Source organism: Mesoplodon bidens (genome assembly GCF_964165515.1).
Source record: "Mesoplodon bidens genome assembly, chromosome: 1".
Taxonomy (NCBI): Eukaryota; Metazoa; Chordata; class Mammalia; order Artiodactyla; family Ziphiidae; genus Mesoplodon; species Mesoplodon bidens.
Window position 1 is genome coordinate 168,437,099 of NC_138176.1, and position 13,082 is coordinate 168,450,180.

At 49.3% G+C, this 13,082-nt stretch overlaps 1 protein-coding gene across 2 annotated transcripts; it reads right to left on the reverse strand.

The window, feature by feature from the left end:
- Positions 1-6,841: 6,841 nt before the first annotated feature.
- PLAU (plasminogen activator, urokinase) lies at positions 6,842-12,756 on the reverse strand. Of its 2 annotated transcripts, none has more exons than XM_081244939.1 (11): positions 12,633-12,756; positions 12,213-12,300; positions 11,701-11,734; positions 11,450-11,557; positions 10,956-11,130; positions 10,676-10,767; positions 10,260-10,449; positions 9,894-10,042; positions 9,131-9,271; positions 8,646-8,794; positions 6,842-7,958 (listed from the first exon to the last, which is right to left on the reverse strand). In XM_081244939.1, exons 2-11 carry the CDS (start codon positions 12,267-12,269, stop codon positions 7,782-7,784), a joined length of 1,272 nt encoding a protein of 423 aa, XP_081101065.1. In that variant the 5' UTR covers positions 12,270-12,300; positions 12,633-12,756; the 3' UTR covers positions 6,842-7,781. The 2 variants fall into 2 exon arrangements, with proteins under 2 accessions (XP_081101065.1, XP_081101064.1); XM_081244938.1 differs by having other exon boundaries at positions 10,260-10,473.
- Between the last annotated feature and the right edge of the window lie 326 nt (positions 12,757-13,082).

Sequence of the window (13,082 nt, forward strand, 5' to 3'; positions counted from 1 at the left end):
TTTTTTTAAAATTCTCCCTTTTTTTTTTTTTTTTTTTTTTTTGCTGTACGCGGGCCTCTCACTGTTGTGCCCTCTTCCGCTGCGGAGCACAGGCTCCGGACGCGCAGGCCCAGCAGCCATGGCTCACGGGCCCAGCCGCTCCGCGGCATGTGGGATCTTCCCGGACCGGGGCACGAACCCGTGTCCCCTGCATCGGCAGGCAGACTCTCAACCACTGCACCACCAGGGAAGGCCCCCCCATTTCCTTTTAAATGCAAATAATACTGTCTTATATGTACATATAGATTACAAATAACTTTCACATACTTTATGATGCCTCAGTCCAGAAAGGTAGGTTGGATGGGTGTTATTAACTACATTGTAAATAATCTCTCTCTTGGAGAGATTTGCAATACCACAGGAAATGGCTATGACAAAATATGACAAAAACAAAGGACAAGATACAAAATTATGTATAGAGTGTGAACACAACTATGTAAAAAAGAAGCAGAGAAAAAATGGAAACATCAGAATGCGTTCATTCAGTAAACATTATTAAATATCTGCCATATTCTAGACATCATGTTTGATGCTGGGGATTTAGTGGTAATCAAAACACACTGTCAGGACTTCCCTGGCGGCGCAGTGGTTAAGAATTTGCCTGCCAATGCATGGGACACAGGTTCGATCCCTGGTCCAGGAAGATCCCACATGCTGCAGAGCAACTAAGCCCGTGCACCACAAACTACTGAGCCTGCGCTCTAGGGCCCGCGAGCCACAACTACTGAAGCCAGCGCGCCTAGAGCCCATGCTCTGCGGCAAGAGAAGCCAAAGAGAAGCCACCACAATGAGAAGCCTGTGCACCACAATAAAGAGTAGCCCCCACTCGCCACGGCTAGAGAAAGCTGGAGCACAGCAACGAAGACCCAACGCAGCCAAAAATAAATAAATAACTAATTTAAAAAACCAAAAAAAACCACACATTGTCCCTCATGGAAGTTACATTTTGGTGGGGAAAAGCAAACGTTAATCAAATAGTGATGCAGCAGAAGTAAAATTGCAACAGTGACAAGTGCATCAAAGAGGTGATACGTAGTGTAATGAGATTGTAGACAAAACAGTGAGACCTTCTATAGATAGAGGCAACCCAGGAAAGACTTCCTTGGCAAAGAGATCTCTGAAGCATGAGGAAGAACTTAACCAGTCAAAGAAAGTCCCATGCAGAAGGAACATGACTAACAAGGGCCCTGTGGTGAGACAGGAACTGATGAGTAAGAGAATGGCTGAGTAGGGCAAGCCTGGGAGAGGTTGGTGCCAGGTGGAGCTAAAAAGGAGGTAGGGGCTGGACCCTGCCCAAGCTAGCCAGCCAGGAGCAATGGGAGTTATTAAGCACATTTGCATTTTCAAAGATTTCTTGCTTCAGATGAGCAGAATGGATTGGTGGGGGTGTGGGGGGAGTGAAAAGAGAGAGAGTCAATGGGGGAGGCCAGTTGGGAAGCTATTGTGGTGGTCTAGGCAAGAGTTGATGGTGGGATGGGCTCAGCTAATGGTGGTGGTGAAAATGGAGAGACATGGATGACCTCAAGAACTCTTAAGCAGGGCTTCCCTGGTGGAGCAGTGGTTAAGAATCCTCCTCCCAATGCAGGGGACACGGGTTCGAGCCCTGGTCCGGGAAGGTCCCACCTGCCGTGGAGCAACTAGGCCTGTGAGCCACAACTGCTGAAGCCCGCGTGCCTGGAGCCCATGCTCCACAACAGAAGAGGCCACCACGATGAGAGGCCTGTGCACCGCTGCGAGGAGTGGCCCCCACTTGCCGCAACTAGAGAAAAGCCCACGCACAGCAATGAAGACCCAAGGGGGCCAAAAATAAATAAATAAATAAATAAAATTTAAAGAACTCTTAGGCAAATTGCCAGGATTTGGAGATGGATGGGATGGTGGGGGTGCGTGGTGAAAGGAGGGAAGCATCTGGATGACTCTTAGGTTTCTGGATGTGAATGGAAGTGGTGCCATCACCCAAGACAGAGAGTAATGGAGGAAGCCCATCGGGTTGGGGCCTGAAGACAGGGCTGGTTCGGGGCAGGTTGAGTTTGAAGTGCCCTATATGTGAAAACCAAAAGAGGACGTCAAGTAGACAATGGAAAGTAAGGGTTTGGATCTCAGAGGAGAGGTCTGGCTGGAGATAATCATTGTAAATCAACTGTTGATTGATGGTAATTTAAGCCTGGGTGTGAATAAGACTGTGTGGGAGAAAGTTTAGGGTGGGAAGAGGAGCTTGTCTAGGGTCTGGTCTTGGGGAACCCAATATTCAGGGCCAAGTAGAGGAGGTTGAGATGGCAAAGGAGACCCAAGAAGCTAGAGATGTTAACAATGGCTGGGGGGATGGAGGGGGGATGAATTGGGAGATTGGGATTGACATATATACACTACTATATATAAAATAGGTACCTAATGAGAGCCTACTGTATAGTACAGGGAACTCTACTCAGTACTCTGTGGTGAACTAAATGGGAAGGAAATCTAAAAAAGAGTGGATATATGTATACATATAACTGATTCACTTTGCTGCACAGCAGAAACTAACACAACCTTGTAAGGCAACTATACTCCAATAAAAATTAATTTTTAAAAATGGCTGTGGAATGCTATGGAAGCATTTTACTTTTATAGTTACTTTTACAATTGGGTGGAAATTTTTAGTTCAGAGAAAAAAAACTTTTTATGCCTCCTTGACCTTAATTAACCTTCTAGATTTACTACCTGAGGGCAAGAAGTGATATTCAAAATATTTAACTAGCAGGACTTCAGAGTACCAACACATGGAAGGCAGCTGGAGGAGGGAAGGAATCTCAGAGGCCCCTGCTAGGGGCCCTCTGCCAGGCATTAACCCTGTGGTTGCTGGATTATGAAGACTGGAAAGAGGCTGGGTGGCAGGGGACCATGTCAGGGGTGGGGTGTGTGTGGATCTTGGGACATCAGTGTTTTAGAGATTGAGCAGTACTGGCACCTGCTACTAAGTTATCAGCCCTGCCTAAGGGTCCTCACCTGCTGGATCCCAGCAGCTCCTTACTCCCACCCCTATGCCATGCTTGCTCACTGCCCCTCCAACTCTTTTCTCTACCACAGCAGTTTATTCATCACTTCTTGAGAGCACCTTGCTTTTCTTTTCATGCCTTCATTATCTTCCCTATGCCTGGAATGCCTTTCTCCTCCTTGTTTGGCAAATTTCTTTGCATCTTTGCAGGCCCAGGTAAAATATCACCTCCTCTGGAAAGTCTCCCTTGATTTGCCAAGGCAGAATTACTTGCTTCCTCATCATTGTTCCACACATTTATACATACTTTTATTATAGCAAAAATATTACAATTTTTATCACATTAAATTGTGGTCATCGTTCTGTCTCTTTTGCAAAGTTGTGAGCTCCTTGAGGACTAGCACTATGTCCTATTCATTCCTGTATTCCCAGCATCTAAAACAGTGCCTGGTGTCAAGGTCCTTAAAAAATTTTTTTCTTTTAAGGTTATTGAATGACTCCCAATGGGACTGCAAGGTCGGAAGGGGGCCTAGACTATCTTTTCTCCCAATTTGCTACTTAAAACTCAGCATCAGTACTAATACATGCTGCAACATGGATGAAACTGGAAAACATGGTAGGGAGAGAAGTAAGTCACAAAAGACTAGGTGTTATATGATTCTATTTATATGAAATACCCAGAATAGGCAAACTCATAGAGACAGAAAGTAGATTAGGGGCTGAGGGGGTTCAGGAGAAAATAGGAGTGATTACTAATAGGTATGGGGTTTCTTTTTTTTAAATTTTATTGGATTATAGTTGATTTACAATGTTGTGTTAGTTTCAGGTGTACAGCAAAGTGATTCAGTTATACATATACATATATTCATTCTTTTTCTGATTCTTTTCTCATATAGGTTATCACAGAATATTGTGTAGAGTTCCCTGTGCTATGCAGTAGGTCCTTGTTGGTAATCTATCTTATATATAGTAGTGTGTGTATGTTAATCCCAAGCTCCTGATTTATCCCTCTTCCCCAGTATGGGGTTTCTTTTTTTTTTTTTTTTTTTTTTTTTGCGGTACGCGGGCCTCTCACTGTTGTGGCCTCTCCCGTTGTGGAGCACAGGCTCTGGATGCGCAGGCCCAGCGGCCATGGCTCACGGGCCCAGCCGCTCCGCGGCATGTGGTATCTTCCCGGACCGGGGCACGAACCCGTGTCCCCTGCATCGGCAGGCGGACTCTCAACCACTGCACCATCAGGGAAGCCCTGGGGTTTCTTTTTGAGGTGGTGAAAATGTTCTAGAATTGATTGTGGTGATAGTTGCACAACTCTGTGAATATACTAAAAATCATTGAGTTGCACACTTTAAATGGGTGAATTGTATGGTATGTGATTTAGTATACCTCAGTAGTACTGTTATTTAAAGAACACCTCAGCAAACTCCTCTCACTGTGACTCAAAGGGCAGGCTCAAATGTCAGCAGCTGGGGAGGAAGGTGGACAAACAGGGGTGAGGGTGGAGGGGTGTATTCAGAGGTGTTGTTGTTGTGCGGGGTTGGCTTGGGAAAGGCAGAGCATGAGTGGAAATCAAGTTGAGTCCTGATAATAGAATGAGCCACAGACTATTTCAGAAGGAGGGGCTCTGGTGAAAACAAAAACCACTTCAATGAAATCAGGTTTCAACCAAAAAGGCTGAGGTTTGCTTGAGAAGGGTAAAGTTTTATTTTGAAACTGGTGGCTGAGTGTGAGTTGCTCACTTGACCTGGGAATCTTTTAAGAGGAAAGAATTATAATCTAGGACAGGGTGGAAATTCTGATACACTTAGCCTCCCTGCACCCAGCATTCCTGAAGTAGGGAGCTTGAAAAGAGGGCTGCTAACCTTCCCTCAGGTTGGGCCCTGCTGAGAGTGCTGGGCCTGTGCCCTCTGGAGCCAGCACTGTGCTACTTACCAGCCACATTGCCTTGGGCAAGTCACCTAATCTCTCTGTATCTCCATTTTCTCTGCTGTTAAATGGGGCTAAGGATGGCACCTTCCCCATAGGATTGTTAAAAGGATTAAACCAGATAATAGGTGAAGAACTTAGCACAATGTCCAGCACTTAGGGAGCACTAGAAAAAGGCAGTCCCTAAAGTGAGTGACAGGGTCGTATCTGGAGCCTTGAAACTGGTTGCTGGAGAAGTGGCTGATCCCTGCTAGCCCAGAGTGAGGTCTGTGACTGGGAAGAGGTAGCAGCTGGCTGGGGGTCGGTCAGGTGGCTGGGAGATGGTCTAAAGATTGTTAGCAGTGCATTGCTCAACCCACCAGTGGGGCTCATACTTCCTGTTTTCAGTGTCTGTGAGCCCTGATGCTGGCGCTGTTCATGTTGGAACAAGATCTTTCTTGGCCCCTGCGGGGTATGCAGAGGCTGAGCAGCAACTCAGCCTGGGCTGGGCTCCTTAGCTTCACATCTTGCCTTTTCTCTCCTAGCAGGTTTCAGCTTCCACAAAATATACCTATGCAATCTGGGGAAAGGGGGGAAGGGGTTCCCATTCAATTCTATGAGAATTTACAGAGTCTTGTAATAGTAGCCACTGTTTTTGTGCCTTTACTAGGTGCCAGGATTATGGCTAAGAGATTTATGAACGCATGAATCCTTATAACAATCCTGGAAGGTAGATATCTCTTTTATACAGATGAGGAAACTGAGGCACAAAAGGTTAAGAGTTTTTCCCAAATCATACAGCTAGTATTTTAGAGCCAGGAATCTAGTCCAGGCCACCTGCATCATACTGAATGAAATATGCTTGATTATGGGGATTAAAAGCTGAATACTCTGGGTCCTTGCCCTCCAGGGGTCCATTGTCTAGGGATCTTCTGAACAGGAAGCCCAGGAGACCTTGTGCCCCCAAACCCCACTCAGAAATCTAACTGTTCATGCAGAGAACATATGCTGACCACGTCTTGAATTTATTGGGCCCTTCACATAATCTGGCCAATTGTCGCCAATGGATCACAATCAGGGCTGCATATCAGAAACACCTAGGGAATTTTTCTAAAATCACGAGCCCTGGCACCAGCCCTGACCTGAATCACAATCTCTGTGGGTGGAGCATAAACATATATATATATATATATATATATTTTTTTTTTAAGTTCACAGGTGACTTGGTTAAGAAACACGGCCAAAACTCACTAGCATAGCTTGGAAATTCCAAAATTTTGGCATCCAACTGTAACTCCTGAACTGCCTTCTATATCCAGTTCTTAAGCTGACGTTTGGTTCAAAATATATGTACACGCCCATTAGGATATCACCCAGCTTTAGATTCTGAGCTCCCTGATATGAGGGATAGCAAAGGCAGGTCATGAGCTTCATTAACACACTGAGGAAACTCAGCACCAGCCCCATGCACAGATGATGGGAAATTATGTCTTCTGTTTCCTGAATGCCACAGACTCAAGCTGGGCTGGGTTTGGGATCAGCAATTTTCACTCATGCACATGTCCCCCTTGGTTGAAGTCAGCCCAAGGATTGTTGGGGGCAGAGTGAAGAGTATATGGTAGGATCACTGTGTAAAGTTGTACAAGATGTGCACTGCACAAAGGCATCAGGCTGAGGCGGGAACTGGGAGTTGACAAAGCCTGCACACCATTTACCAAGCTGTGGACTTCTGGCTTGGGACACATTTTTGTACCTTATGTGCTATGGAGGGTCTGTTCTACAAGTCTCCTAGACTCTCCTCCCAAAGCCCCATTAAGTCCAGATATAGCCCCACAGGAAACTCTGGGGTGCATTCCACCATTGTCATTTTCTATTTTTTGTCATCCCAACTCCCTCCCATACAAGCACGAGGGAAGAGCCAAAATCTTCAGAAAAATCACATTTGATCAATCATACTTATTCAAAATTACAAAAATAGATACATAAATAAAAATACCAGAATATAATTATTAAATATTCAGTGTACAGGAATGGTCTTCACCTCACTCAGTGAGGATTGGATGAACTCGGCTGGAAGGTCAGAAGGGATAACTGGCCAAGAATGGACATGTGTGTGAAAATGAAACTGGAAATTTAGTGCTGGTCACAGTGTGTGCCCCAGAATGATACATTTATATGTATCACTGCCTGGGAGACCCAAGAGGCCCCATAACCTCTCCAAACAGGCCATTCTGTGTGATGTCACAGTCCATACAATTTGGGGAAGTATCTAGACTTGCAGTCAGACACAGAACACCAGCTCTTAGACTGACACAGCCTGTGCACAAGTGTGCCAACATACACACACGTATATAACATTTCCTGATACATTCATGGAATGTCAGAGCCTTTCCCTCAAGTCATTTAGTGTCCCTAGTCTCCAAACCACTGTTCCTGCATTGGCCAAGCTCTCTCAAGAGACCTCAGTTCTGTTACACTTCCTAATTGGGAAATTATTCATTTCCCAACAGTGGGCCTCATGAATGGCCCACTGCCAGGGAGCTGGCTCTCCTTCCACTTATGCACAGGAGATGCCATTTTTAACTCCAGGAAGCTTTGGTCCAGAAAATGACAATACCATTCTGGTTCAGGACCACCCTTCCATCCTGGCCAGGGGAGATCTGGGCGTCCAGCACCCAGACATGTATCTGAGGGTGAAGCTACCGTCACTCACCCTGATGGGCAGCACAAGCAAAACCACCTCTGCAGAGCTCATCTTCCTCAGTCTCTTCATTATATATAGCTGTGCAGATGGCCCTACTGCAAAAATGATGGTCACTGTGGGAGTGGGTGGTACCCGTCTCTTCCCTTGGTTCTCTGGGGGCCCTCAGAGGGCTAGGCCATTCTCTCCCCCAATGTGAGTGTGGATCCAGGGCAGGAAGCTTGAGACCCTTGTGTAGACGCCTGGTTTTTCCTTCATGGCACATTCACGGCCCCAGCTCACAATCCCAGTCAGAGTCATGCGGCCTTGGGTGAAGCAGACCAGCGGCCCCCCTGAGTCTCCCTGTTAAGCCAAAGACACAAAAGGTGAGCCCTGGGAGAAGTGAGAAGGGGGCCATCTGATCCTACCACCCAATCATGCCCGAGAGAGAAGGGAGAGTTTCCTAGAGTCAAAGTCCTTAGTGACTCCCCATTTCCTACCACATCAAGTTTAAAAATCCCCTGCTTGGTTTTCAAAGTCCTGTTATCTACAGTTCCACCTACATTTTCAGACCCTACTTCTCCTTCCCATCCCAAAATATGCCGTACTCATTCTCACTTTTGTATCTTGCAACTGAAATGCTCTCTTTTCTTTCCTCTGCCTCCTCAAATTCCTATTGAGTCACATTCTCTCGAAAGTGCCCCCTTCGGTGACCATCTAGTTGGTGTTCACCTCCCTCTCCTAAACAGCTGATCATTTATAATTCACACCACACTCTGAGCACTGAATTGTGTTATTTTCTGTTGTTTTCTCTTTCTTAGGGTCTCAGTCCCCCTCCCTCCCTGAGTCTGAAGTGCCTAGCATAGAGCTAGGCTCTTGACAAATGTTTGGTAAATACATAAGGACTGGTTTAAACCTTCTAAGACCTGAATCCCTGGTCCTGGCTTCTTGGGATTTTGACTGGAGAGAGGCTCCCCAAAGCTGGTAGGGACAGGCCCAGGAGCCCAGGGAGATCTAGGGGTGATGGAGAAAGATGCTTGGAACTCTCACCTGGCAGGAATCTGTTTCCCAATGTGGGTCAGCCGCACACAGCATTTTGTGGGTGACTTCAGTGCCATAGTAGTGGGGCTGCTGACACTCCTTGTGGGAAACCAGCTTCACAGAAGTCATTTTCAGCTGCTCTGGATAGATATAGTCAGCTAGATGGAGGAAACAGGGGCGAATGTACATTAAAATGTGTCTGTTGGGACTCTGCCAGGGAGGGGACCAAAAAGTGTCCCTACCAGGGAAAGCCCTTATTTTTTTCCACCCACATCTAAGTCTTTACTCCACCTATAGTCCCTCATCCCTCACCCATTTAACTTTATGGCTCATCATTCCCTAAACAATGCTCCCCACTCCATCCCTGGACCCATCTGCTGCCTCCATAGTGCTCCCATCTCTACATCCACAGTCCTCCTTTGATCAAGCTGAGCTCACTTCCAGGTTACAACACTCCCTCAGGACCCTCTCAGCCAGACCCAAATGTCACTTACAGGGATTCTCTTTTCCAAAGCCAGTAATCTCACAGCTTGTGCCAAAATGGGCATCCCCATTCGCTGGGGGCAGGCAGATGACCTGTATGGACCGGGATGGCTGTGCACACTGGCCCATGCTGGAACGGATCTTCAGCAAGGCTGGGGGAGCAGGAAGGGATCAGAGGGGAAAGATCACCACCTAGTCAGGTGGTCACTATCTCTCCCCTCCAAACCCTGAGGGAATGGCTGTCTATCCCTATGTCAGAGTCAGAGGTCATCCTGGGAGGTCTGCTGGTAGCTTGTCACCTGAAACAAGTCTCCCCTGTCCCATGCTTCAAGGGCTTTGTTCCAGCTGCTGACAAAGCCTTGGACAGCCAGGGCAACTGCATACAGCTGTATGAGTTTTTTCCTGCAAAAAACAGCTCGTAAAGCCCTGGCTGAGGTAGCTGGGCTGAAATCCAGCCCAATAATCTCTCCAAGTTCTATATCCTGGGACAGACAGAGGCTCCATCCAACAATGGAAGGGGCACCCCAGCCCAAGCTATATGCCATCAGGGCCATTGCCACCCAGAGGAGGATACCTGTTTGGAAATTCAGGGACTCTACAGAGGAGCACCAGGCTCCTCATGTTTTCCACTCTGAACCCTTCCCCACCACTCCTTTGTTGTGTAAAGCAGGGTCTTCAAGTTCCCCTACAACCCCAACTTCACACTTGGGTCTCTTCTCAGACCCCCATTCCCACAGCTATCATCATCACGGCAGATGAGGGTTTTCCACTCACCAATATCATTGTGGTGAGCAAGGGTGTCAGCACTGTAGTCCTCATGTAAGATGAGGTTTTCCACCTTAAACTGCATCTCGCCAGGCGTGATGGAGTTAAGCTTTGACCGACCCAGGTAGACAATGTAGTCCTCCTTCTTTTGGTACTCACTGTGGGAGGGGAGATCAGTCAGTCTGATCTCGTGAGATCCTGTCACTTCCCCCTCCCCACCACAGCAACCTCAGAGCATCACTTGTCCCCAAGGCCATGGGCCATATAGAGAGAGGCCGAGGGGGTAGAAATAAGGGGAATCTTTTGCTGGGAAGGAGGAAGGGATTTGTTTGGGGTAGGGCAGGAGGGTCAGGGAGAAGAGACAGAGGGACATACATGAAGCAGTGTGTGGCGCTGACCACCCAGCAGGGACTGATGAGGCTGCCACCGCACACGTAGGTGACAGAGCCTGCACGGTGCCTCCTATAGATGGCTGCAAACCAAGGCTGGTTCTCGATGGTGGTGAATTCTCCCCCAACAATCTTAAAGCGGGGCCTCAGAGCCTTCTGGCCGCACTGTAACTTTTCTGGAGGAGAGAGGGCACTTTTTCCTGGAGGAGAAAAAAAGTGATATCTTGGGGAGGGAGGGAGGATAAAGTGTCCTCCTCCTGGTCCTCTGACCTCCCAGTTTTTCAGGGCCAGGTAGGCCTCCCTCCTGCAGGCCTCCCTCCTCATCCCTCCTACGATGGAATAAGGGAACAACTGAATTTGTCCCCTTCCACCCACCATCATAAACAGGCCAGTGACACTCACCAGAAGAGCAGTTGTGCACCATGCACTCCTGGACAATCTGCATTAGGCCGACCTGCACATAGCACCAGGGCCTTCTCTGATTGTCTGGGTTCCTGGCAACACAGAGGGGAGAAGGGTGCCATTCCAGCCCAGAATGCCTTTTCTGTGTCCTCCCCTCCAGGGAAGACTCAACCAGAGGCCTTGATTTTCTCATGCTATGGCCAGCACTTGGCAAGCAGAAAAGATGGTAACGAGGGTTTCTGTGAGGCCATGAGGAGGGTCCTTGCTGCCCCCACCTCACCTGCAATAATTGTGTTTCCCCAGTCCCAGCTGAAGGGCATCAGGTCTGTGGGCATGGTACGTTTTCAGAAGGATGGTGGTAGAGTCCCAGGCCAGGCAGGGCCGGCCTCTGGTGTCAATGTTGGCCTTCCCTCGGTAAGAGTGACCATTCCCCTGATAGCACGTTTTCGATGTATCTATGGGAGGATGTGAGGATGAGAATATTAGAAAGAGAAGGAAGTTCAGACAGGCATTTTAGAGATCCTGTCAGGCCTCACATGATTTCAGTAAGACAGAAGATACTAGAAAGGGTCTCCTTCCATCCTCACCTCACATTTGTGCAGCCTCAGCTTCATGACATAGTGTGTGTTCATGTTTGACTGTGAATCACATGAGGATAAAGATGCTCCCCGCTCTACCTCCTAACTCCTGCCTGCTCTTGCATCCCACCCATGTCTCCCTGCCCCCAAGTCTCTGGTGCCCCCTCCTCCCCAGTTGGAGTCAGGATCCCCATACCTATCTCACAGTGTTCCCCTTGGAATTTCTTTGGGCAGTTGCATCGTTGAATGTTGGAGAAGTACTTGTAGGACACACATTTTCCTCCATTCAGACAGCCACACTTCGCTGGAGAGCACAAAGGTTGGGGGGTAAGCAAGGAGCATAGGTGGAGGCAAAGGGGGAGCCAGCAGGGACAGGGAGGGGCTGCCTCCTGAGGCTTTTCCAAGATATCTGTGCAACCAGATATTGTGCAAGGGGTGGATACTCACATGCACCAGACACTTGATGAAGTTCATGGCTGCCCTGGAAGAGATGCGGGGGTGGGGTGGGGGGGGAGATTGAAAGGAAAAGTTCACCAAAGGACCCATGTTCCTGGGACCCCAGGGTGAGGATAAACTGGCCCCAATCCCCAAACTCAGCCTTCCCTCCAGTTCCCTCTCTCCTTACCCTGTTCATGCCTAACTATCCCTCAAATGGAAGATCATCACCTTCTAGCAGGGAGAAATGAATTGACTCAAGCAAGCTTCACAAATCAGATACTAGCAGATTGGGGCAGTCCCTGCGGCTTCTTCCTCCTTTGCGGAAAAGTGCAAGCTCCCTTGGTTCTCAAGGCCCCAATGCCACACCTGTCCTATTTCCCGGGGAGGGTTTGGCCCTGCTGTTGATGGAATTCGGAGGACTCCAGCTTCCTATGCAGCCCCTTCCTTCCCCAGCGCTTTTCAGGGGTCTTGCAAGCCCCCTCCTCCCGCCGCCAAGAGTCAAAAGCAGGGAAGCCACTCACCTCGGAGTCTCTCACGACCAGGGCGCAGAGGAGCAGGCATGCCAGCAGGACTCTCATGGTGGCGAGGCTGGGGCTTTAGACAGCGGCTCTACAAGGGAAGGAGAAGTCAGGGGAAGAAGCGGAGGAGAGCGCGAAGGCGGACCGGGTGGGTTACTGCAGTTCAGGGCTGGAGCCCCTAAGTCCCCTGCGGAAAGAGCCCGCGGTGACCAGGCTCCCCAGGCCCGGCCGTCTATCCTCTCTGGAGGCTCAGAGGTCGTGGCGCAGCCTGCACTGGTCCCCGCAGGGGAACACATGGGCACGGAGCGCGGTGACTCAGCGTGCAGCCGCAGCCGAGCCGGGGCAGCGAGTAAGGAGAAGTAAAGCCGGCAAGAGCTGGGTCGCCCGCATCCATCCTGCGCTCTTAGGGAGGTCCACACTCACCCGCAGCTATGGCCGGAGGGGCGCAGGGCCGGGATAGCGGGGACTAGTGGACACTCTGATGCTCGGGCGGCCTCTAGGGCTCCAGTCTCCGCGCTGTGCTGCTAGCGGGCAGTGCTGGCTCTATATTACGACTCGCCCCAGCCCTGGCCCCGCCCCAGCCCGGGATCGCCCCGTCCACTCCCTTCCCTCCCCTTCCCTGAGGACCCGCCGCGACTTGGACCCCGCAGGCTTCCACAACCTAAACTGTGAGGGGCAGCGCGGTCCCCACTGGAGGGGACGAACCAGGTCTGAACTGAGGTATGGAGAGACATCTAAATTCTCCGCCCCCTCCTCCCATTCACCTGGCCTAGGCCCCGCCCCCGTGCAGCACCCCCCATCCCCCCCCCCCCGATTTGCCAAAAGGAGAGGCGCTAGGGAGACACTCTCCTCCAGCTCTGATGCCTCTTCCCA

What these genes read in the sequence shown, in the direction of transcription:
- PLAU (XM_081244938.1), bottom strand. Translation starts at nt 12,269, where the DNA reads ATGAGAGTCCTGCTGGCATGCCTGCTCCTCTGCGCCCTGGTCGTGAGA. An exon ending in TCATCAAGTGTCTGGTGCAT is followed by an intron (nt 11,558 to 11,700) that starts GTGAGTATCCAC and finishes TGTGCTCTCCAG; the next exon opens with CGAAGTGTGGCTGTCTGAAT. An exon ending in AGCGCCACACACTGCTTCAT is followed by an intron (nt 10,043 to 10,259) that starts GTATGTCCCTCT and finishes CCCCTCCCACAG; the next exon opens with TGAGTACCAAAAGAAGGAGG.